This window comes from Prionailurus bengalensis, chromosome A3 (assembly GCF_016509475.1).
Source record: "Prionailurus bengalensis isolate Pbe53 chromosome A3, Fcat_Pben_1.1_paternal_pri, whole genome shotgun sequence".
Classification (NCBI taxonomy): Eukaryota; Metazoa; Chordata; class Mammalia; order Carnivora; family Felidae; genus Prionailurus; species Prionailurus bengalensis.
Genome location: NC_057354.1, coordinates 133,061,929 through 133,087,397, shown reverse-complemented (window position 1 = coordinate 133,087,397; position 25,469 = coordinate 133,061,929). Strand labels below are relative to the sequence as shown.

The window sequence follows — 25,469 nt, the reverse complement described above, 5'->3', positions numbered from 1 at the left end:
ACATCCTGCTGCCAGCCGTTTACCGGGTTTCACAAAGGTGACCTTGGGGAGGACCTTTGACCCTCTCTGGGGCTTGACCTCCTTGAGTGTCAAAGCCGGCTTACCGAGCGCAAGAGAACTTCGCTAAGATCGTCGATTCGAAAGTGTCTTTTAAAACTACGGGACGTGAGGCGCCTGGGTGGCTCAGTCGGTTGAGCGTCCGACTTCGTCTCCGGCCACGATCTCACGGTTCGTGGGTTCGAGCCCCACGGCGGGCTCTGTGCTGACAGCTCGGAGCCTGGAGCCTGCTTCGGATTCTGTCTCCCTCTTTCTCTGCCCCTTCCCTGCTCACACGCTGTGTCAATCTCAAAAATAAATAAAGAATTTAAAAATATGGGGCGAGGCAAGCTCAGAGGACTTTTAGGGCAGTAAAACATCTCTGTATGATGCTGTAATGGTGGATATACATCATTATATCCTTGTCGAGACCCCCAGAGCGTCCACCGCCAAGAGTGAACCCTAATGCAAACTATGGATTGGGAGTGATAACGTGTGTTTGTGTGCGTTCACCATCTGTAATAAACATGCCCCGTCCGTAGTGGGGCATGTTGATCGCGGGGAAGGCTGTGCGTGGGGGGCACAGGGGTGCCGGAACTCTGTGCTTTCTGCTCCAATTTGCTGTGAACATGAGACTGCTCTAAAGATAAAGTCTCTTTTGGGGTGCCTGGGTGGCTCAGTCGGTTAAGCTTCCAACTTCAGTTCAGGTCACGATCTCGAGGTCCGTGAGTTCGAGCCCCACGTCGGGCTCTGGGCTGATGGCTCAGAGCCTGGAGCCTGTTTCCGATTCTGCGTCTCCCTCTCTCTCTGCCCCTCCCCCGTTCATGCTCTGTCTCTCTCTGTCTCAAAAATAAATAAAAAAACGTTAAAAAAAATTTTTTAAAAAAAAAAAATAAAGTCTCTTTTAACAAATTCACATTATATAATGAAATAAAGTATATACACAAAGTACCGCGCGCGTGTGTGTGTGTGTGTGTGTGTGTGTGTGTGTGTGTTGCTCCCTAAAAGCACAGTGACCTCCCGGTGAGAATTTCTGATGGGAAGACGATGTATGGCTTTTCTCTTCCATGTCTTAAATCCCAGCCCTGAACTTAAATAATGTAATCGGCACGTACGTTCTGTATTGCTGCGACAGGGTAGAATTTTAACGGAGCGAAGTGCACTCTGCTTTCAATAATGTCCACGTGATGAGTTTGGGGGCGCTCACTGGTCAAACACCGATTATTTATTGAGCGCCTGTTGTGTGCATACCGGCAGCACAGAAGTGAAGACAGTGCCTTCCCGCCCTCCTGGAGCTCACGGTCCATGGGGAGCAGATCCAGCCCTTTATTTCGCAGGAGCAAAGGAGCGAGGGGGGCCCCCCGGGTACCTGCACGTCCGGGGGCCCTGTTTTCTGGGGGTGAAGGAGCTACTTGGCTCCGGTCCTCGGGACCACTGCAGTGAGGGCGTATAAACGGTGACCATTGTAGGACATGACCTTGTGTTCTGAGAAAATAGCCGAGAAACGTGTTTGGATCGGGAAGACAAGTGGGCTGGCAGGTGCGGAGACAGCGTGAGAGGGCACTGGAGATCGAGAAGGAGCCAGCCGGGGGCGGGGGGGGGGGGACGGCCGTGTGGCCCCGGGTGTGAGAGCCCAGGACTGCCTGGGCTCCGTTCTTGCTCTGCCACAGTTTCCCCATCTGTACTAAGGCGATGCCCACCTCATAGGTTGATGGGAGGATTAAATAGGTTAGCGCAAATAGATGATGCACAGAAAACTTTTCGTACGGCACCTGGCAACGGGCAGTTGGTGGCCACGAGGATGTTATAATTACACTTCATCATCATGTACAGGGGGCAGCCGAAAGGGGTGAAGGAGGAGGTCGGCCGTCAGTGAGCCACGCATGCAGGGTGTTTGGAATGTGCCAGAAACTGGTGGTGGTGGTGGAAGGCGGGGATTGGTCGGGGCACCCAGGATGCCCGTGGTGCGTGGGCGTGTCTTCCCGTCATGACCCTGTGACTCCGGGAACCGTTGGCTAGAGGTTGGCGATGCCATCTGACCTTTCTTGCGGGCAGGACGGGAGCTTGGCTGGTGGAGCCCCCGTGAGCCCACCCCGTGCGCAACCCTCAGGGCCCTTACGGTGACCCTGTGGGCCAGAGTGTCGGGTCGGGCCGCAGGCGGCGTGGTGACGGGCCGCGGCGACTCAGTGATGCAGCCAGAGCCCGAGCCCCGGGTGTGCAGACCACAGAGGCCGTGGCCAAGGGCCACACCCGGCGTTTGCGCCAGCTTGTGATAGCCGGTGACCTCACCCAAGGGGTGGCCGGGGTCCCACTGGGAGACTCGTCCCATCAGTATGGTGGGGACTTTCCTCCTTCCCAGTGCTCATGGCCCCTGGCCTCAGTGGCTCCCAGGAACCCAGGGCTTTCCTGTGCTTAGTGTGGGGCTTGCAAAAGCTATAGTTCCCCCCGGTAAGTGCACAGAAGCAACCGGAAAGGCAGTGGGCTCTGGGCCAGGGGTGTCTGCACCCTAAGTGACCTGTTGTTCCTCCCTTCCAGGGCATGGTCTAGCGGCCCGGACAAGGACGTGGAACCAGCCCCCGGAGTTTCTGGTCCCGGCTGTCTCCGCCTCCGCTTGGCCTTGGGTAAGTCACTTTGGGAGGCCACGTGGGTCTGGAAGCAGGTGAGGACGGGAGGGTGGGGAGGGGGTGTTCTACCACTCTGTGGGGTCCTGCCTGCGGCTGGCGGACGGGGATTTCACCCAGCTCAGTGGGAAGAGCAGGGAAGACCAGAAGTCGGGGAGCAGGGGACAGCCTGCCCAGGACACCTGAGGTGGTCAGGAACCTGAGGCTCTGAGATGGAAAGAACCCACCCAGGTCCCGTGATCAGCTCGGCTCTCGCCCTAAGCTGGCCCGTCTTTCTCGTAGGTCCTTTGACCTCGGGTGCTTTGATTTGGGAATGTATCCAGTGACGGGAATAGGGCATTCCCGAAAGCTCCCACCTCCTAGGTCCTGCCCACCTCCCCCTCCCACAGAGGGGAAAGAGCTGCCTTCCCAGGGCCCCGGGGCCGAGCCTCCCCACCTCCACCTCCCTTCGCCCCCAGCCCTCCCCCTGGTCTCACTGGGGCCTCTGAAAGCTTGGTGCAAACGCTGCCCCCTTCTCTGGCCCCACCTGTGTCCTTCCAGGCTTTTCTCTGCCCTCTCGTGGACTTCCCCCAGCCCCTCCACTCTGCCGCCCTTCCCGCCTCCCCAAAAGACTGACCACGGGAACCCCTTTCTCGCTCACAGCCCCGTGATCCTCTTGTCCGCCAGCACGGCAAGGCCCTGACCAGGCCCGGCCCCCCAGACCCGGAGCCCAGCTGCTCTCCCCTCAGTCAGGGTGTCGAGTCCACAGTAATTAGCATGACCTGCCAACTCTTGGTCTCTTTGAATCCACCACCCTCCTGGCCCCATCTCAGGCCACCGCCCGCTTTGGGTTCTAGGCAGGAGCCCGGGGAAGCAAAATGCCTGTGATGTTCGAACGCCGTCCTGACCCCAGGGCTGCACCTGTTACCTGTCCTCTGTCCTCTAAAGGCACTCTGGAGGGCTCCTGTGCCACCTGTTGGCTCCCCCGCCAGGAGGTGCTGGCTGGGCACTGAACAAGCCCTCCTGAGGGCCCAGGTCCCCGCTGCCTCTGCTGTGGCGTCTGTCGCTCTTGCCGGGCTCCGTGTTCGGCTCTGTTCCCGAGTGAGGAAGTAGGTGGTGAGTGGGAGAAAGGCCTCTGGCTTTGGGTTTGTGTCCTCCAGATCCTACTGGGTGCACTTAACAGCCTCCCCAAGTCCAAGTCTCCTCTGTAAGAGGATTAGTCACACCTCCCTCTTGGGGTGGTGGTAAGTAAGAGTGGAGGCCGGCGGGGGTGGGGGTTGGGGGGGGAGCCTCAGCTGCCTCACAGCCCTTCTTCCTCTTCCTCCTCCCCGGCTTCTGGTAATTATGACAGTGTCTGTCATTAGTCATCGGCCCTGCCCTGCCCTGCCCTGCCCACCCCAGTGCTGTGAGCACCAGTTGAGGCCAGGGGTGTGGGGTCTGTTGCCAAAGACGGAAGCAGGCAGCACGGGGGAGGGGCCAGGCCCAGCCCGGGAGAGCCCACCTTCTAGATCCTAGAAGCATGTAATTCTCACCTTCCCACCCAGAAGGAATCCCCTTTAACGCTGAGCCGTGAGGCTAAGATTTGGACCCCAGACCTATTGAAGTGTGCGTATTTCCACCCCAATAAAGCCCCTTAAGGTTGCTGGGTGCCCAGCACGAGAGCCGGCGTGCCCGAGGGGGCAGCAAGGCCGGGAGGCAGGTGCCAGGCTGCTGCTTCCCTTTGAGCGGACGTGAGCGTTAGCAGGTCAGACCGGCAGACTCCCGGCAGCCCCCAAACGTTGTCGCTTTCAGACCAGGCCCAGACACCCCCGCACTTCTCCTTGCTGACTGTCCCCCGAGGAAGCCCGCATCCCCCGGGTGGGGGTGGGGGGGGGCTCCGCCTCGCTTGTGTGGATGTTGGGGGTGTGCCCTCTGCCTTGGTCTTCCTGAGGGAGGAGTGTTTCTCCCACCACCCTGCCCTTCCTTCTCTCATCCGTCCTGTTCCCCCTTGTGAACGTGCTCCCAGGGTTGGGACCATGCTCCTGGGGGTTGGGACCGTGTTCCCTGGGATTGGGACCATGCTCCCAGGGGTTGGGAGCGTGCTCCTGGGGGTTGGGACCATGTTCCCAGGGATTGGGACCGTGCTTCCGGGGTTGGGACCGGAGCCCCAGGCGGGGCCTCTGCCTCAGGGGATAGATTAGTGTGTAAGGTGCTGCCTTCACCAGCTTCCCCTCCTTCCTTCCTCAGCTCTATGGGAGCTGCAAGATGGGAGGGGGAGAATCTGGCTCTGCGCTCCCTGGACGTTGCCTGTGTGCAGGCACGCCTCGGAGACCCTGCAGATTCGGTTCCAGAGCACCGCAATAAGGCAAATATCCCGATAAAGCGAGTCAATGAATGTTGTGGTTTCCCAGTGCATATAAAAGTTATGTTTGTACAATACTCTAGTCTGTTGAGTGTGAAATAGCATTAAGTCTAAAAAAACCCACCAGTGTATATACCTTAATTTAAAAATACCGGGGCACCTGGGCGGCTCAGTCGGTTAAGCATCCGACTTCGGCTCAGGTCACGATCTCGAGGTCTGTGAGTTCGAGCCCCGCGTCGGGCTCGGTGCTGACAGCTCAGAGCCTGGAGCCTGCTTCGGAGTCTGTGTCTCCCTCTCTCTCTGACCCTCCCCCACTTGCTCTCTTTCTCTTTCAGAAATAAATAAACGTTCAAAAAAATTAAAAGACCACTTCATTACTGGAGCCCCTGGGTGACTCAGTCGGTTAAGTGTCCGGCTCTTGATTTCAGCTCAGGTCATGATCTCACGGGTCGTGAGATTGAGCCCTGCGTGAGCTCTGCTATCTGCACAGAGCCTGCTGGAGATGCTCTCTCTACCTCTCTAAAAAAAACCAAACCAAAACAAAACAAAACAAAAAAAACGAGAAAATATTGCTAAAAAATGCTAATCATCCTCTAAGCTTTCGGGGAGTTGTAATCAGTGATCACAGATCACCATAACAAATATCATAATAAGGAAGCAGTTTGTCCCTTAAGTAGTGACACGGCCCACCCCCCTCCCCGCCCCCGCGAAAATTTCATGGTTGCTGCTCACAGAGATTTGGTTCACCACAGTTCTTCTGGAAGATGTTAGGTTGACTGGGGCATGGAGATTTGGGATTTTGCAGAAGAGGACGGGAGAGCATGATCCCGGGCTAACCTCCCCTCTGGGTGTTGGGCTTGTCGCCCCCCTAAAGTGTTGCCTAGTCTGCTGGGTCCCGCGGAGAGCCGTTCTCCAGGCCTTTCTGAGGTAGCGGCCGCTGCAGTTTGGAGGCAGGACGCTAGGAAAGGGGAAATCCTTCCTGTGTTGCCAGCTGAGGGTTATTTTTACAGGGACTTGGGATGGCTTTGCAATATCACTTCCCGTGGGCGTCCCCTTCACCCCTCAACCACAGGGGCAGACCCTGCATGACAAACGTTGTGGGCAAATGCCGGCGACAGTGCATGCACCTGCACAGGCACACACACACACACACACACACACACACACACACACCGTGAGCCTGCAGACTTGGCTTTGGCATTCTGATGGGGGCGGCGGGGCGGGGGGTGTGATGGGGGCGGCTGTTGTCCTGGCCCGAATCAGCACTGCCAGCGCCGGGCAGGAGCTCACTGCCCGTGGGCATCTCTGAGCCTCTGCCGCGGGTAGGTCTCTCGTTGCGTCGTGGAGATGAAAGGCAGAGACAAGTAGGAAGGGGGCCGTCGCTGCCAGTGAGTCCGTGCTCAGCGCCCAAAGGGCGGGACGCAGAGGGAGCCTCCGCAGTGAATGAATGGATGGGTGATCGAGCCGTGTCCCCATGATCTCGCTGCTTGCTGGCACCTGGGCTGGGGCCCCCTGAGCCCGGTCCGAGCCCACACAGGGCCTCCCTTCTCCGCGACACAGGCGTCTCAGGGCGGCCCGCACCGATCCTCTCTTCCCAAGGCCCGGATTTCCGGATCAGCCCAGACTGCACGTGTTCTGTCCTGTGGCCCCGTTGACGATTCCTGGACCCGACGGGCCGTATGTGCAGGTTTCTAGCTGAGAAGGACTCCCTGGGAACACACTTAACAAAGGTTTGCTCTGGTGGCTGTGCCTGGGGCCTCATAGCGTGTCCAGGAGACTGGCTCTTTCTCTGAAGTTAGAGACTATCTGGGTCGGAAAGTCACGGACGGGAAATTTGGAGGCCTGGAATGCCAGGATGATGGACTCCGTGGGCCGCAGATCGCTGTGGAAGGGCTGGGCCTGGGGAGGACCTGGGGGCGGGGGGCGCGGTCTCAGCCGGACCTTCTGACCTCCCTCCCTGACTTGCTGCTTCTCCCCAAGTGCCAAGCACCCTGTCCTGCCTGTGTTTTACGCACCGTGCTAATCGGTTGTGGGCTTATTCCCAGCCGTGCCCTGGGTGAATGGAATTCAACGCTGTGTCCCCGGGGGTTGAGGGCAGGAAAGGACGTGGGCCGCAGCCCGAACACTCAAGTCTGTTGATTCCTCCCGGAACGCTGCCTTCTTTCGCGCCCCCTTATCCGCCCGGCACGGGAGCTCGGTGTCCGGCTAGTGTAGGACCTGACTCGGCCTAGAAAAGAGGGAGGGCATTCGTGCCTTGCCTTCCCAACCAGACAATAAGCCGCACGAAAGCCTCTTCTCCTTCTGCGTATCTCCAGCACTTAGCGCCGTGTTTTTCACCTGCTGCGTGCCCTGTGAATGCAGGCTGATCGACACTGGCCGTGTGTGTTTGTACCTTGGCCTCAACTCTCCCTGCCCAATCTATGGCTTCTGGTGCTGTGATTTAAAGAGCAAAACCGGCAGGGGCACTTGGGTGGCTGTTGGTTGAGCGTCCGACTCCAGCTCAGGTCGTGATCTCACGGTCCGTGAGTTCAAGCCCCGCGTCAGGCTCGGTGCTGACGGCGCGGAGCCTGGAGCCTGCTTCGGATCCTGTGTCTCCCTCTCTCTCTCCGCCCCTCCCCTGCTCATGCTCTGCCTCTCTCTCTCTCAAAAGTGAATAAATCTAAAAAAAAAAAAAACCTTTTCTTTTAAAGAGTAAAAATGGCAAAGGGCAGCTTCTGTGAGCTGTCTGCACTCTTGAGTATACACACACTCTCCGATGACAACCGAAGGCTGCAGCCGCCGTGGCCACCGAGGGGCAGCCGGGCCCGTCACCATTTGTGAGCCTCGTGTGTGAGCCGGGCTGATGCCATTGATGTTGAGAATGACTTACTGTTTTTATTTCTTCCCAAAGACATTAAACACGGATCAAATAGCATATGAGATGATGATTCACTGGCAGATTCCTTCCAAGTTTAAAAACAAAAAAAAAAAAAAAAAAAAAAAAGAAAAAAATTTTTGGTGTAGTGAGCTGAGCCCCGAGTAGTATCAAACCAGCATTTGGTGGCAGCCGTGTCCCCAGGAGCTCTGCCGTGGGGAGGGACCTACATCCCAGCGAAGCGAGCGGACTTCCCAGCTGCTGCAGACGCGTCCACTGGGGCTCACACATGCCTCGGGGTCCACACAGACCCAAGTCCTGATTCCCAGACAGGAAAGCAAGGCTGTGAGACACATGACCTTCCGGGCCTCTGACTCCGCTCCGAGGCTGGGGCACCTTTTCAGATGTTTTTTGACCCGGACTTGACAAATTTGAACTGCCCTTCGAGTCATTAGTCTGAATTCCTAGGATTTGATGGCATTTTTTTTTTCTTCTGCCCCCGAGCTGCCCCACCTCCCCACACCCTACCTTTGTTAATCTATCCACTGGTTCCATATTGTTCTGCGCTGTTCAGTACTGTGATGTTATTGGTGCCATATGTTATATGGCTATTATGTCACTGCTCATGAAGGGGCCTCACGGCTCTGGAGGCCTGTCCCCAGCCTGCCCTGGCAGAGCGCGGCTCCGGCATGTTCTTCCCGGGAGGCTCGCGGCGGCTCCCTGTTGACGTCCTCAGGTTCCCGTGTGCAGTGAGGTCCCGGCGTGCAGTGTAAACCGGGTGAGGGTCCAGACGTGGCGGAGGGAGTGAGTGAGTGAATGGTAAACGCGGCCCATGCTCTTTTCTCTAAGATAAGAAGGAGCCCGGGAGGGAAGCCCTCGTGGTCCCGAACGCTGATGTGCTGGAAAGGCCATCGTCAGCACCCCCCACCCCTGTCCAACCAGGCCTGTGTTCTCCTCCACTGGGAGCCGGCGAACAGACTGAGGCTTTGGACAATCGGGGGGTGGCGGGGGGCACACCAGTATGGACGGCGGGCGGGGGAGGCGTGGTATATACATAATGTATGCGCCGTGGGGCGTGGAGGGGTGCAGTATGGGGGTGTGTCGGGAGTGTACACCCTGTCCTGTGCAGATCTGAGCCGCCCAGCCTCCTCGGAACACTGGGGCTTGCTCTGGGCGGATTCCAGAACTCTCCTCCCGCACCTGCTGCTTCCCCGTCCTTGAGGGGCGCGTCCTGTGCGGAAACCGTCTCCTCCATGCACCACGGGCCCGAACCAGGCAGAAGCCACAACTGAGTCCCCGGGAGACACCTGGCCCGTAGAGAAGAGCCCAGCCTCTCCCTCAGGGGCTCCCCCTCCCCCCGGGGGGCTCACAGTGTCCCACGGCCAGCAGGGAAGGAGTAGCCCCCACTGGGGCTCTGCCCTGCCGTCATAGGCCTTTTCTTCTCATTTTCTCTGAAGAACAGGAGTTGGAATTTCACTGACCCGGACCCGCACCGGTTGAGTCTGGGCCGCTGGGATCCCGGGTTTTCATGCTCGGTGCTGGGCCCGCATGTGGGCGAGAAGTGGCCGTAAGAAGTGCAGGCCGCCCACGAGCCCCGGTCGGCCTTGGCCTCGGCCGCCAGCCCGCTTCTGTTCGATACTGCAATTAAGCTCATTAAGCGCGTCACCCGTTTCTTCTCTCCTCCAAGCTGTGACGTTGCCTCCCGGTATCTGTCGGGTGCTTCCCAGTTGTCAGTCCCTTTACACCCTTCAGTTTCCCGTTATCTTCACGGCTACCACGGCAGCGGGTACGGACTGTTCCTCAGGAAACTGAGGCCCAGAGAAGTTATGAGAACAGCGGAGGCCGTAAGGGAGGCAGGGGAGCCCGGCAGGAGCCCAGGCTGGCTATTTTCTGCGCACCTGCTGCCCGGCGTGGCCCTTTTGTGCACGGCCACCTCCCACCGGGCATTCCGGTCCCGTGGACAGAGGAGCGCGCGGAGACTGGGCCTGGCCCCGGGCGCCCTCTGCCTCCCAAGAGCTGCGCCGCTGACCCGGGTGTGCGGACCCTGCCCCCTAGGATCCGTTTCCCTCCTGGGAGGTGTTGTCCGCCCTGGTGTTCCGACACCTGGCACAGAGGGGAAACAGAAACGTTTGCCGGGGTGAGGGAACCAATCCAGAAATTTCACCGCCCACGCCAGCCCGGCGGTGAGCGGTCTGTCCCCATAAGCCTCAAAACTCACACAGGGATGGTCATACGTGGCAGTTTTGGCTTTCAGAAAAATCACACGGTCTTGTTGTGGATCCTGCCTCGAGTTCTTTTCCTGTTGTTAGCAGATTCTACAAGGGGGAGGATTGTTCTCTTGGGCATTTCCTCCTCCTCACCCCTCTTCCTTCTTTCCCCAGAGGCTCACTTCTGTCTGTTCCACTAACCTACCTTCCTCCGCCGGGCAAGCAGTTCAAAGGGCTCCTCCCCGGGAGGCTCAAGTGGCAGTGATGTTGGGTCACACTCAGGTGACCCCCGCTGGAGGGCGGCAGTAAGGCCCCTGGGCCACCTACCGAGCTGGGGGCACGTTCACGGGGGAGGGAGGAGATGGGCACCGGCTTGGTGAAGGGAGCCCCCGGCCTGACACACCCAAGGCGGGCCCTCTACTCTGCGGTGGCTGTGCCTGTGCCAGTAAATGGAACTTTCCGAGATACCAAGTCTGAATTATGGAATGTCCCTTCTTGGAGCTTGAGGCCCAAGCAAGAGAGCACTTTACCACCCTGTTCCATGATACGTTCCTTCCCGAATCCCGGATACTGGCGAAGTCACAAAATATTAGAGCAAGAGGGTCCCAGAAGAAACCCATTCCCTCACTCGTTGGCTCATTCACTCGGGCATCGTGCCAGGCCCTTGGAACGACACATAACCATTATTACAAATCTATTTATTAAGCGCCAGTCGTGTGCCAGGCCCTGTTCTGGGCAACAGAACGGGGGGTGGGGGGGCAATGTATTTGAGATGGGTTCCTTGGAGGAGGCACCCCCAAGAAGACGCAAAGACGTGGACGTTGAGGGGGTGCGCCTTGAGACCAGGCGTAGGGAACAGCAAAGGCAAAGGCCTTGGGGCCAGAACATGGTTTGGCATGAGCGAAGTATTCTCTTTCCTCAATAAGCTCACAATCTAATGAAGGAAGGACACAAGGAAACGGTGTTGCACAAGCTGAGGTCATATTAGAAACAGGCTAAAAAAATGGGAAGGGGGTGCAGAGGGAAGAGCAATTTTCGGGGCCCAGGACATACATCCCTGAATAAGGAGCGTCTGAGTTGGGCTTTGCTGGTTGAGTAGAAGTTTGCTGGGCAGCCGAGGCCATGAAGCAGTGTTTTCGGAGGCACACGGTATATAGGGAGGGACACACACAGTTCCTCTTCCTGTTGCATGAGCAGCTTCTTCGAGGGACAGAACATTCTCTTGGGGATTTTTCTCTCCTTTCCCCCATTTCTCCCCCCCACCCCCACCCCGCCCCATCTCCCAGCCCTCATTTAGGGCATTCTGATCTCGGCTAAGTGGAAAGGAAGTTTCAGGACCGGAAGGGGAGTTCTCTGCCTTGGCCAGCTCCCTCCCTCCCTCCCTCCTTTTATTTTTTAAAGCTTTAGGGGCGCCTGGGTGGCGCAGTCGGTTAAGCGTCCGACTTCAGCCAGGTCACGATCTCGCGGTCCGGTCCGTGAGTTCGAGCCCCGCGTCGGGCTCTGGGCTGATGGCTCAGAGCCTGGAGCCTGTTTCCGATTCTGTGCCTCCCTCTCTCTCTGCCCCTCCCCCGTTCATGCTCTGTCTCTCTCTGTCCCAAAATAAATAAACGTTGAAAAAAAAATTAATAAAGCTTTAGGAAGTCCTGGGGAGTTAAGCTGCTGGCGATGGGTACAGAAGTCAGGAGGGTTTTTGGTTCTCAATCAAGTTCAGTTCTCAATCAAGGTCACGGGTCTGGAGCCCATCCAGCCGGTAAAACTGGATGCAGCAGGTTTTCAGGAAGTCCTCCGAAAATGAGCTCCTGGAAGTCAGTGAGCTCAGTCTGGATCTGGGCACACCGCGTTAACTGTCCGCTCCCAAGGGTGCCTGTCACTGACCGCCTCTTCCCCCAGATGTGGCCCAGGGGCTTCTGTTCTCCCAGAAGTGGAGGAGGACCACCCCCTTTCTGCCGCTCCGTCACCTGAAGGACCTAGGTAGGCCGTCATTGCAGCTGGCCTCTAGCAGAGGTCTTGAAACTTGTGGGGCTCACTTGTGTCCTTGTGAGTGAGATGTGAATGCCGTGGGCACCCTTTCTTTTGTGGGCACCTCGGAGTGAAACAGACCCCTCCCAGCTGGGTGGCAGTTTGCAATGGGCCTGTAAACAGGGTGCTAACGGGCTTCAAGGGTTCTTGTTTGGTGTGGCCCCAGATCTACTGTCCCAAGGAGCTACCCCGTGATGGCAGCCACTAGAAATACAGAATCGGCCACATTCATGTGTAATGTTAACGTTCCTGGCAGGCCACGTTAAAAACGTAAAAAGGAACAGATGAGATTCACGTTACCAACATGATTCATTTAACTCACGATATCTCAGACGGTCTCGTTTGTCATTCCACATGTAATCGGGATAGGAAAATGACTCTGAGATATTTTACATTATTTTTTATGTACTAAGTTGTCAGAACCCAGTGTGTATTTGATACTCTTAGGGCACATATACGAATTCAGACAGGCCACATGTTACGTGCTCAATAGGCACATGTGGCTGGTGGTTACTTTGTTGGACGTGTCTCGCTTATAGACAGAGAGACTGAGCGCCCCCGCCCCGCGACACGGAGGTGGCTTGGTGTGGGGGGCGGGGTCGGGAAGGCGGGGTCTCCATTTCGGTCCGAGGATCCTGCCTGCCTGCGCCCTCTAGCGTCCGCCCGGCCGCGTTGCAGCCTGGGCCGCCCCAAAGCGCGCCGCTCCCTTGGTTTGGTTCTGACAGCGGTCACAGACCCCTTGGGACAGGACTGGCCCCTCCCCAGAGCAGCTGTGCTAGAAGCCAAGGCCGCATGCGGCTTGCCTCTGACCCGCTTACTCGGAGACAAGAAGGACGGATTCTCGGCATTAGCCCGTTTGTTAATGGGTCACCAGGAGAAAGAACCAGGTCTTATGCTGCATGGGAAACGGCACAAATCGCCTGTTTTCTGCTTGTCCCTCCAGCCCCTGCTTTCCTGCTCTACCCCAGACAGAGGAAGCAGTCATCCCCAAAAGCCCTCTGGTCCCTTGAAGTTCAGATTCGCAGCAGACGCCCTCCCAGCCTCACCCCGAGCGTTGGCCTTTTGTAAGGACTTGGTTCCTCCAGCCTTTCCCCGTCTGTCTCTCTCCAAGTGTTTGTAAATCTGCGTGGCCCAGTGAGCTCCGGAGATCTCACTTGATGAAAGCATTTTAAAGCAATGGATGAAATGTGACCCACGCCACCAGCCAGCGTGGAGCTGTGATTAATGGCACATTCGAACCCTTGGTTCCCAAGAGCCTCACCAGGCGGTTGGGAGAACTCTGCCATTAAAAAGGCTTTAATTTGCCGGCAGGACCTACTTCGGGTTAAATATTTTCCTAGGGTTCCCCAGCTACATGCGTGCTTTTTTTTTTTTTTTTTAATTTAGCACATTAAAAACAATAGCAGAGTCACCGAGAGCCAGAGAGATGGGCGTAAGCGCTACATTAACCCCCTCCCCGTTCCTTCATTACTGTGAATTAAAATGTCATCTTTGACATGCTCGAAAGGCCGTTGCCTGTCTGGGTGTTTGCTTGCCTGGCCACCGGGGCCGGGGGAGGGAGGGGACGTTGCTGCTGGGAAATGGGGGTGGTGGCTTTGTCTTTGCAGAAACGCTGGCTTTTTGGCGTCTGTCTTTCCAGCCGGCCAGTCGTCAATAAGGTTGGTGCCTTGGCTTAATTAGTAAGAGAGAGATCACCGTGCATGCAGGGTTCCGCTGTCCCTGGTCCCTGCGAGGCCGCTTGCTTTGGGCCGAGAGCCTCCAGGAGAGAGCTAAAACGAGGCTCTTGGTATTAACCGTTTCGTCCGAGTCTTTGGTAAGCACATGTGAGCCGGTCCAGTGAGGGACTGGCAGTGCACGGGGAGATTTATTTCGTATTCATGGGCTTACTTCATGGCGGAGTGGATGCCAGCCGGGGGCACCGTGGTGGCCTCCATCACCGCCCATGGACCTGGGCAATGAAAGGGCCCGGGGAAGGTCACAGACAAGCACGTGCCCCATGGAAGCCCCACTTCTTTGTCTCTAAGACGGAGATGACGTTGCCTTCTCCCGGCCTGGCCAAGCATGGCCCCCACCTTCCCAGTGCCCTAGTATCTGGTGTGTGCTCCCTAGAGGTGGCCTGAGTTTGTTTGTTTACATTTATTTATTTTTGAGAGAGAGAGAGAGAGAGAGAGAGAGAGAGAGAGAGGAGAATGCAAGCAGGGGAGGGGCAGAGAGAAGGAGACAGAGGATCCAAAGCAGGTTCCTCGCTGTGAGTGCAGAGCCCGATACGGGGCTTGAACTCACGAACCGTCAGGTCATGACCTGAGCCGAAATCAAGAGTCGGCCGCTTAACTGACTGAGCCACCCAGGTGCCCCGAGGTGGCCTAAGTTTTGATTCCACATGCTGTCTTCCTAGGCAAACTGTCTTGTCCCCTCCATGGAAAAGGAGTGATTCCTCCCCTGGAGCATCCCCCCCCCCGCCCCGTCATGTTACATCTTGTGCCCCATCCATAGGTGCCTGTGCCATAAGCAGCCCAGAGCGCTGAGAACCAGGGTGCACATTCAGAGGGCCGGATGGGCTGGAACAGACCGCACGCCCCCCCCCCCCCCCCCCCCCCCCCCCCCCCCCCCCCCCCCCCCGTGCACCCAGCCTGGCACCAGGCCCCGAGAACAGGCTGAGAGCCGGGGCGACCTGCACTCCTGGGCTTGGGATTTGGGGGAGCAGAGCGCCGGCTGGTGGACACGTGTGGGCAAGCATCCCCGCAATTAAATGGCTCAGGACACGGTGTGGGGTGTGATGAGGCACCCAGATCTGTAGACCACACGTTTCCAGATTCCTCCAGGGAATCCTGTACCTACCACCTTCCCGGACTCGATGCCTTTCTTCAGAGAGGGACACCTCTTGGGAGGAGAGCCTTCCCTACCTCAGCTCCAGGCACAGGAATCTTCGGCCTGGACCTCTAGACCCAGGGGTCTTAGACTATCAGAGCGGGAAGGAGCCCTAGTCCTGGAAGGAGGCCCCCCTCACACCACACTGTCGTGATACTCAGGAAGCACATGGAGAAGGAGGGGCTGGGAGTCCGGATTCTCAGTCTTGTGCGTCACCCGAAGGCGACACACTGGGGAAGGGTCTGGCCAAGCACGAAGTTGCTCCCCAGGCACATCACCATGCCCTCTGCCTGTGACCTTCTAGCTTTGGGTTGACCGGCCTCGTCCCTCTCCCGGATCTGGTACCTTCCTTTCCAGAAACACCTGTTACCTCGGGCAGAGGAGGTGTGAGGAATTTGGCATTTCTGTGGGGTCTGTGAGTGTATACGTCACACACGCGTTCTGAGGCAAACTGATAGCATTGTTCGGAGGGGCGATTTGGTGTTCAGGGAGGTGAGTGGGTCCTAAAGGGACCCATCCTGAGCCCCCAGAGCCTAGCACTTCACAGAAGCCCGCTTGTTTCCCTGGCGAAAAGGGCAGGGTTGCTAATCAGGGCAAAGGATGTGCCATTAACGACCCAAGGTGGCTGTTTGTGACCGTGTCGCCCTGCCCCGGACCCGCCTCCCCCGGGCTGCCCGCAGCAAGATGTGGGGCCTGAGCCGAGTGCTGCCTTCGCGTCCCGGGCCTCTAGGGCTGGTTCCCCGCTGGTAAGGTGGGACCCATCTACGCGAAGGGTCTGACAGTAAGCCAATTGTCCCACAGTCCGTGGACCTTCTGGTTGTCCCTGCTGCTGGTGCTCAGCAGTGAGGTTGGGGGAACCGCACGGTACCCGGCACGGGGTTCTGCCCCACTGTTGTTGCTCAGGTCAGTGCCCAGGGACAGCTGTCTTAGTGTCCCAGGGCTTTCGTAACAAAGTAACAAGGACCGGGCAGCTTCAAGAGCAGGAATTGATTTTCTCACGGCCCCAGAGGCCAGAGGTCTGAGATCAAGGCGTCAGCAGGTTCGGTTCCTTCCGAGGCCTCTCCTTGGCTTGGAGACGGCTGTCTTGCTGTGACCTCACGCGGCCTTCCCTCCGTCTGCGTCCCAAGCCCCTCTTGTAAGGACACCGGGCAGATTGGATTAGGACGCACCCCAGTGACCTCATTTTATCTTAATTACCTCTTAAAGGCCCGGTCTCGGAATACAGTCACATTCCCAGGTGAATTCGGGTCACACGGGTCTAGAGCAGCGGCTGTCCCGTCCTGCTCGCGCTGGTCCTCCCTGGCCACACACTGCATTACGCCGTCCCCTGTGAGGACGTCAGGGGAGGGGAAGCGAGGGAAGCAGGTGCAGACGAAGCCACCCGACGTGCCGCCCGCTGTGCGCGTGGGGGGAGGCCCGTGTTCTCCACCCTCCGGACGCTGGCCGGGAGACCTCCCCAGTTTTCGAGGAGCATGGAAAAGAAGGTTTAACAGCAGCTGAACTGATGAGGGAAATGGAAGATGAGCCCTTTTTCAAGCACAGGTAACACCGGGCCGGAAGTGTGTGAAAGTCTTGGCCGGGGGTGGGGTAGGTCACGGCTGGGAGCCCTGGGTCAGGTGCTGCTCCGAGGCCCATCACCCACCTCCTTGCTCTGCAGACACAGAGAGGTGGGGCTGCCTTGGAGAAGCCACCCAGTGAGTCACCCCACCCTGGGAGTCCCAGGCGACCTGCCGGGCTACCGGCCTAAAAGTTCTGCAGTCCAGAGTTTGCCGTTCAGAAGTCCTGAGTGACAGGATATGGAGGAGGCCGGGAGGCTGTTTAAACAGAATGGACAGGGGCGCCTGGGCGGCTCAGTCGGTTAAGCGTCTGACCGGCTCAGGTCACGATCTCGCGGTCTGTGAGTTCGAGCCCCGCGTCGGGCTCTGTGCTGACAGCTCGGAGCCCGGAGCCTGCTTCGGATTCTGGGTCTCCCTCTCTCTCTCTGACCCTCCCCCGTTCATGCCCTGTCTCTCTCTGTCTCAAAAATAAACATTAAAAAATTTTTTTTCAATTAAAAAAACAAACAGAACGGACAGAGGCAGGCGTGAGGTGAGCAGGTTACTAAAGGGATCCTGATGGGAGCAGGGAGAATTCGCTGGGGACAGCACAGAGGGCGTCCATGGCTCTGAGCTCCGAGGGCCCTGCCTGCTGCCCCGGTTTGCCCGCTCGGTGGCTGGTGTAGCTTCATCAGAGTCACCCTTGGGGGCCCCCACGCGGCACCAGGGGCCTCCCGGACTCGAGTTTCCCCCGTGTGTGTGCATGTGCGTGTGCGAGAACACGGCACCCAGGAGGCCGGCGTGGGCAGGAGGTGCCTCAGTGAGGGGACCAGCCTCAGGGGACGGGTGTCGGGGTCACACCCGGGGCTGCCTGGATCTGGTCCCCGCCGTGGAGTGCCAGGCGAGCCCGTGGATGGACAGATGGACGGGCAGAGAAGGATGGGCACCTGGCCCGAGGCCCAGGCGGCTTCTCCTGTGCCCTCAGCTCCCATCCTTGGGTCTGGTGGGCAAGGGGCTTCATCTGTGGGGCTGAGGGGCGCCTGACCCAGCAGAGCCATGCACATGCGCCCCCCCCTGGCGTCTGTCCGCTCAGGCTGCCCTAACAAGGTCCCACAGACCAGGCAGCTTAAACAGCAGGAACGTATTCCCTCACAGCCCTGGAGGCTGGGAGTCAAGGTGTGGGCAGGGGCCTCTGAAGGCTGTAGGGAAGCATCTGTTCTGGCTTCTGGAAACCTCCAGTGTTCCTGGGCTTGTGGATGGCTCTGTCTTCTCCACATGGCTTCCTTCTGTACTGTCTGTATCCAACTGTCACCTTTTTCTAAGGACACCCCAATAACCTCATCTTAACTTCCTACGTCCCCGTTTCCAAATAATGTTATATTCACAGGTCCTAGGGCTTAAAACCTCAACATCTTTTTTGGTTTGTTTGTTTGTTTGTTTTGTTGGGGGAGTCAACCATAACGTGAGGGCGCCTGAGGAGACAGACCTGCCACGCTGAGCCGTCCCGGGCATCCTGTGCTCACAGTTCTGGGGCACGGGGCCCTGCCCGCCCGGCAGGGCTCTCTGGGGACAGAGCCATCCTGGTGTGCCGTCATCAGGCCCTCCAGGGTGACACCTGGAAGGACCCGGGAGCTCGTCTGGCTGGGGACCCAAGAGCGATCGTAAAAAATGCAGAATCCAGGGGCGCCTGGGTGGCTCAGTCGGTTAAGCGTCCGACTTCAGCTCAGGTCACGATCTCGCGGTCCGTGAGTTCGAGCCCCGCGTCGGGCTCTGGGCTGATGGCTCAGAGCCTGGAGCCTGCTTCTGATTCTTTGTCTCCCTCTCTCTCTGCCCCTCCCCTGTTCATGCTCTGTCTCTCTCTGTCTCAAAAATAAATAAATGTTAAAAAAAAAAAAATGAAGAATCCAGAGGGAGCACACATCTCCAAAGCTGGCTTAGAGCTTTTTCCAACAGGACAGAGATGTTAACGGATGTCTTGACTGTCTTCTTCTGTCAGACATTTTGGTGTCTGATGTTTCGATTTTCACTTTTTCGTTTTTTTTGTTTAACGTAGAAACCACAATGGTCGTGGAAAACATCTGAATTTCCAAAAGGACCGGAAGTCAGCTATATGTTAACACCCGAACTTTTGGGGGGCCTCCCAGAGCATGCTAGGAGGCCCACACCACCCCAATCCCTGGGGTGGGTCAGAGAGCCGGCCAGTGGAGGCACGGGAGATCCCCCATCTGGACCCTGTGGCCTCGTTCTAGAACGCACTGCAATTGGCGAGGTGACCTCATGGTGGACTCGGGTGGGGCAGAAGCAGATCCCCCTGCATTGGTCCTGCCCTTGACATTGCCTCTCCTAACCAGGAAGCTGACAGCCAACTTACTCAGGCACTTGCCGGCGTCCACTTTTTAGGGCCAACCTATAGGTAAGAAAACAGAAGGAGACTTAAACCCTGACTCTGTCAAAATACCAGTGCCCACGACAGAAGCTGATAAGGAAGGAAGGAGAGGCAGGACTGATAGCTTGATCTTGCGGAGAGAGAACCAAGAGTCAAGGTGCTTGACCAAGAAATAGAGGTTTGGTTATTTTTATTTTTGTAGATTTAGCTTTCGGATAGAAAACACATGCATGCACAGAGTTTGGCATTTAAAAATTTCTGCAAAAGGATTTACGGTAAAAACTCCCCGTCCGACTCTTGGCCGTCAGCCGTCTCTCTCTGGCCAGTGTTGTGTCCTAAATAGGTCCTTCCAGACGCAGAAACATCCTCACAAATAGTGTTTTCTTTTTTCACAAATGGTAGCAAACTACGTAGCTGCTCTGAACTTTCTCCTTTCACTTAAAAATGCATCTTGAGGGGCGCCTGGGTGGCTCAGTCAGTTAAGCGTCCGACTTCGGCTCAGGTCACGATCTCATGGTTTGTGAATTGGAGCCCACGTCGGGCTCTGTGCTGACAGCTCGGAGCCTGGAGCCTGCTTTGGATTCTGCGTCTCCCTCTCTCTCTGCCCCTTGCCCCGCTCACTCCCTGTCTCTTTCTGTTTCAAAAATAAATAAACATTAAAAAAAAATTTTTTTTAACGCGTCTTGATCGCTGCTTCTCAGTACGTGATGACGGAGGCCCGGGTTAGTATTACAGACAGCGGCTCAGGAAGCAGCAGCGTGCACGGGCTGTTCGCACAGGTCGAAGTATCTTTAGCGACGTTCCTCAAAATGGGATCGCTGGGCGTTTGCAGTTTTGAAAGACATTGCCAAACCGCCCTCCATAGGAGCTAGGAAGGGAACTTGAAGTGTATAATTTAGAGTTATAAAGATAACAAGTAAAAACAGGGATATGTGTCATAAAACCAATAAAGCCCAGGAGGGGACGAAGGAGGAAATGCCGGGGAGACGAGATGAACCACATCTGTTTGTTACCCTTCCTGATGGGGATTCGGTGCATACTGTTCAGAGCTCACAAACACACAAGCCGTTCAGAGTGGTCCCCTCTGGGACTGGGGCAGGAGACATCTTCCTCTCACTGTGTTTTCCTACGTGCTCGAAAAACGATGAAGCCATGTTCATGTGTTACTGCCAGAGGCAGCAAATAAAATGAGGCCGTGAGGTGACAGCTGTGTCCGTGTCTAATAGTGACACCACCCCAGGACCAGTCTTCTGTGCAGGCTGGGTGGGAAACCGCTGTGGGGAGCAGGTTCTGTGCTCCCACGGGTGCCTGGTCGCTTACGGGTGACATTTGAGAATCGAGGACTGTCCCGGGCCCCTTCTGGTTCCACCCCGCCCCCCGCCCCCTGTCCCCGGGAGTTTCTCAGAGGCGAAACAGAGAGGGGACTCCTGAAAGGTTTCTGGACACCTGTTCTGAGGGGAAAGCCGGAAGGTGATGCCTGAGAGAGGAAAGAAAGAACTATTCAGACCCCAGGGTCCGGGGGTGCGCTCCACGTGGCAGGACCTTCGTCAGGAGGGTGAGGACCGAATCCTCAACTCTTGCACAGACCCAGTGGACACCTGATAGGCGCCTCATTCCACTGATTTTAAGTTGCGTTCCCCCCCTACACACACACACACACACACACACACACACACACACACAGAGTCATTTCCACATTCCGGAAGTCAGAATGTGTCTTTCGCTGCAAGCATGGGGCAGCTCGGCTTTGCCAGGGGTGCGGGACTCATGGTCCACCTTCCTGCAGGGTGTCCTAGACCCGGGGCGAGACCTCCCACGCACGGCGGTGGCCTCTCCAGCCCTCCGAGCGTGACACGCAGGGGGAGTTTCTCGGCCCCCCCACGGTGGCTGCAGGGGGCGGTGGGGGGGGCGGGGGAACGGGCCCCGGGTGCCCCCGGCTGATGGCCCTGTCTTGCAGGTGTAGCCGCCGGCCACCATGGGCAAGCAGAACAGCAAGCTGCGGCCGGAGGTGCTGCAGGACCTGCGTGAGAACACGGAGTTCACCGACCACGAGCTGCAGGAGTGGTACAAGGGCTTCCTCAAGGACTGCCCCACCGGCCACCTGACCGTGGACGAGTTCAAGAAGATCTACGCCAACTTCTTCCCCTACGGCGACGCCTCCAAGTTCGCCGAGCACGTCTTCCGCACCTTCGACACCAACGGGGATGGTACCATCGACTTCCGGGAGTTCATCATCGCGCTGAGCGTCACCTCGCGGGGCAAGCTGGAGCAGAAGCTCAAGTGGGCCTTCAGCATGTACGACCTGGACGGCAACGGCTACATCAGCCGCAGCGAGATGCTGGAGATCGTGCAGGTACGGCTCCGCCCCCCCCCCCCCCCCCACGCGTGTGGCGGTCGCCGAGGCATCGGGTCATTCTCGGCCGGGGCGCCCCCTCCCCGCCCCGCACCGTGCGCTTTTGAAGGTGCCCGGCTGTCACCTAACCGGGCGGGGCCTTGCAATAGGAATGATAAGAGCCCGGGTTTCTCGATCACTTGCTTGTATGCGTCAGGCCCGGGGCCTAAGGGCTCTGATCTGTGTCTTCACGACCCTGTGCGCCAGCGCCCTTCCCTGCATTTCACAAAATCTGAGCCTCGGAGAGGTGATGCCCTAAGAAAGAACAGAGCTGAAAATTAACAATTGAGGGGTCCCTTGATACTTGCGGAAGGCGCCTGCTAGGAGACCTTTTCGAATCCCCGTATTCGAGAATGCAACCGGCAGCTTGTAATGTCCCCGGGAACGCGTGGTTGTAAAGCAGAACCGAAGCGTTAGTGGCCCCGGAATAAGTCAGACGCAGGAGGAACTCCTCTTCATGAGACCTTCTCGCCTCCCCTTCGCGCCTGTCAGGAGCTCTGGCAGGTGAGGCTGTTTTCCAGAAAGAAACCAAGTTTTGTTCACTTTGCCAGAGGGACCCCGGAGCTGCTCCTTCCTGGTGCCCCCCTGTGCCCCCTCTCCTGGAGCCTGGGGGAGCCGGTTCTAGAATTCCTCAGAAGAGGCGTTCTCTACATGGAAGGAAGCAGCTTCTTGGCTCAGGAACGAAGTCTTGAGCAAAGAGCATCAAACCGGCCGCGAGTGGCCTGATCAACCCATGTCTCAAATAGGTGGTCTTCACAAAGAATAAATCGACACAGGTTTGGGGAACTCTGTGGTCCATTCGTCGCTTCCGGTCCGTAGCTATAAGGGGTGGGAGAAGTAAGAAATCTGCCTCCCTGGAATGTCTTCATCTGGCCCTACCCGTCGGCCCTTTGGCAACCAGGCATGCCCTTCCCCTGTCCCCTCGCATAGCTCTTCAGCTGGCCAGGTGGGATACCCATCCCCACACCTTTCGCAGAACGGACTGGTGTTTTGAATTTAAGAAAAAAAAATTTTGTTTCATGTTTATTTATTTTTGAGAGAGAGAGAGAGGGAGACAGAGTGTCAGCAGGGGAGGGGCAGAGAGCGAGGGAGACGCAGAATCCGAAGCAGGCTCCGGGCTCTGAGCTGTCAGCACAGGGCCCGACGAGGGGCTGGAACCCACGAACTGCGAGATCCTGACCTGAGCCGACATCGGATGCTTAACCGGCTGAACCTCCCAGGCGCCCCAGAATGGACTGCTGTTTTAAGTCCTTCAGAAGCCTACCTACCAAGTCCTTGGAGGCGCTTGGTGCTGCCTTTGGCTCTGCACTTGGGCAGGAGGGGTGGCCTGGGCCCAGGAGGGTGTCCTGTCTCAGGAAGATGCACACCCGTGTGGCACAGCCCACCTGGGCCGTGAGGCTGGTGGGAGACGGGACCAGGCCAGGCCTGCCCCTGCCCTGAAAACAGAGAGGGGGCAAGGAGCAGGGGAACATAATACATATGGGAAAACTCACTCAGGACCACTCTTTTTTGGGTTTTGTTTTTGTGTTTTTAATGCCCTGCTTTTAAGTTATAATAAGTCTCAGACTTTTGCTGTTCTTGGTCTGTTGTTTCAGGAATGGGGGTATCAGTCAGGCCACTTGCACGGAAGCCCCTTCCTCCTTGCATGTTACTCTGATGGTCGCTGGCCTCCTCGTGGCCCCTCCACACGCACGCCTGTGCCCACCACGGCACGGGGACGCGTGTCCAGGCTGGGCCCCCGGGACAGAGACACACAGGGATGGCCCGTGGTGAGCCCGCGGAGGGCAGTGCTCTAAAGGGAAGGTCTTCTATCCTTCTGGAAAGACCCGTGTCACCTCGCTGCTGCCCCTTTCTGGGGCTGGTTTTCTCCCTATGGGTTTCAGGGACTAAATCTTTCCTGTTCTAGACTGACGAATGACACACAGTAAGATGCTCACAGCTTTCTGTGTGGCGTGTGGATCGTGTACATATATGTCTGTGTGCCCACCACCCTCGGTGAGTTACGGACATTCCCAGCCCCCCCGAAGGCTCCCTCAAGGGCCTCCCCGGGCACTGTCCCACCTCCCACCCTAGACAGCCCCCCCAGTCTCAGCCCCCTGTCACTGTGGAGTTGTTTTGCCTGCCCTTGAACTTCACACAGATGGGTCTGGCTTCCTTTGCTCAGCATGCCGTCTGCGATAGTCACCGTGGAACATTCTAGAAACGTTCCTCTGGAGAGCTGAGGAAGGGTCCCGGAGGCTGCTACATCCCGACCTCTTCGCGCCTTGCCGTGAGCTGCGTGGAAGCTCACGCCGGCCCCGTGTGCCCGGAAACATTCCAGAATCTCCGGGCACATCTTCCGCGTGTCTCTTTGCAGGCTATATACAAGATGGTGTCCTCTGTGATGAAAATGCCCGAGGACGAGTCCACCCCGGAGAAACGAACGGACAAGATCTTCCGGCAGATGGACACCAACAATGATGGTAAGGAGTGGGTGCGTGTGTGTGCGCGTGTGTCTGTGCAGGGCGGCTGAGGGCAAAGATGTGGTTGGCCCCTTCTGCGGCTTCCCGGGCCTCTCCCAGCCCACCCCTGGCCTCGTGCAGCTGTACTGAGGGAAGAGGCAGGATCCAGAGTCAGAGAGACCCGGTCCTGCATCCTGGCTCTGTCCTCAAGGCATGTCCTGTCCCCCCGCCCCTGAGCCATAGTGCCCTCACTTCGAAAATGAGGGAGACCGTCAGCCCCATCGGCGTGTCCCAGGGAGGGGGAGGCACCCGGGGGGCAGGTGCATCAAGGGGCCCGGATGGTGGGAAACCTTTGCTTTGCTGTCATCCCGCGCTGCCAGGCTCCCCGGTGCCCCGTGGCCTGCAACAGCCGTGGCAGGGTCCCTGGGGCCATACTGCAGCAGGACTGGTGGGGACAGATGGGTAGTGGCGGTGGCCGTACGGGGAGGACATGCTCCATGTGTCGTCCTCTGCCTCGGCACTGAGGTTCGGTAGGATCCACGCAGGGGGAGGTAGCCCTGCAAGGGCGGGTCCGTGCCTCTTGCCGGCCCTGTCATCCTGGAGGTTAAAAATCCAGCGAATGCGTGAAGAAGTGCTCGGTAAACTCTCAAGCGCTTTTGGCACATGAGTCAGAGGACTGAGCCAGCCCAGGCATGACGTTTCCGGTGTGACCGCAGGTGGCAGAGAGCACCCTGGACACATCGGACAGCAAGGGAAGTTTCCCAAACGCGTCCACGTGTCAAACAAGACCGCCCTTGTGCTCACTTAAAACCCGTCTTTCACCCTCCAGGGTAGCAAGGCACAGGCTCCAGATGCCCACAGACCTGCACGGAGTCTTGGGCTCGCCCGAGCCTTGGTTTTCTCCTCTGGGAAATGGGGTTGATAAATTCAGGCTCGGGCGGTGGTGAGGATTCAATGGGACGATGCCCGGGGAGCTCTTAGTGTCGCCCTTGGGCCCCCCTCCCCACGCACCGTTCCGGGCCCAGCTGGGCCCGCACCGTGCGCCTTCCCTGCTTGTTGGTGAACGTGAGTCCGTGCACCGTGGGGCCGGGCACCTCTGTGAGCCCCTGTCCGTCTGTCCCTGGGGCCTGGGGAGGGAAGGAAGAGTGGGTGTTGGAGGGATCAGGGCGAAAGCGGGGGTGCCCAGCCCTTGAGCTGGGGGGCCCTGCACTCTGTCTTATTTTCCGGCCACCCCGGGGGTCAGTGGTGCCCACGGGTTTTCTCCAGCACCACCCTCTCTTGTCCACACCCCCCACCCAGCCATACGTGTGAACGGAGACTGGCCGCGTGCCAGGAGCGCCCCGACCACTGCCAGACAGACCCAGAGACGCAGATCATGCTCAGGAACCCCCAGAGCCCCCGAGGGCTCCCCTCAGCCCCTCACCCGCCCTGCTGTCTGCCAGGAGGAAGGGCCTGTGCTTTTAGAAGCTTCCCCGCCCCCCCACCCCCACCCCTACCCCGGAGCCATCAGATGGTGGGGGAGTGGCCGGTAAAAAGTCCCCACCAGCCATCAGGAGAGTAAGAAAACACAGTCGTCCTCCGCCTAAGCAGAGGGTCCCGGACGGTTTCTCCTCCTCTGAAGGGGCTGCTTCCCAGCCCAGCCTGGAGCCTAGAGGCTGGTTAGTCTCCCCAAGGGGCCTGTCTGCCTGCCCCCTACTGGGGACCCGCAAGAGGGGGTGTTCCTCTCCGGCAGGGGGCTGGCAGGTGGTCTCGGCCTGGGAGGCTGGATCCTCGCCTCCGGACCCCTCACT

The 25,469-nt window shown here is 57.9% G+C and overlaps 1 protein-coding gene across 1 annotated transcript in view; it reads left to right on the top strand.

The window, feature by feature from the left end:
• The window catches only part of HPCAL1 (hippocalcin like 1), a 105,215-nt gene that overhangs the window by 78,024 nt on the left and 1,722 nt on the right, over positions 1–25,469 (top strand). Inside the window, exons 2-4 of the mRNA XM_043604546.1 lie at positions 2,572–2,657; positions 20,804–21,199; positions 23,595–23,700. Coding sequence (XP_043460481.1) covers positions 20,822–21,199; positions 23,595–23,700 — 484 coding nt within the window. The 5' untranslated portion in view covers positions 2,572–2,657; positions 20,804–20,821. The remainder of the gene's footprint in view (positions 1–2,571; positions 2,658–20,803; positions 21,200–23,594; positions 23,701–25,469) is intronic.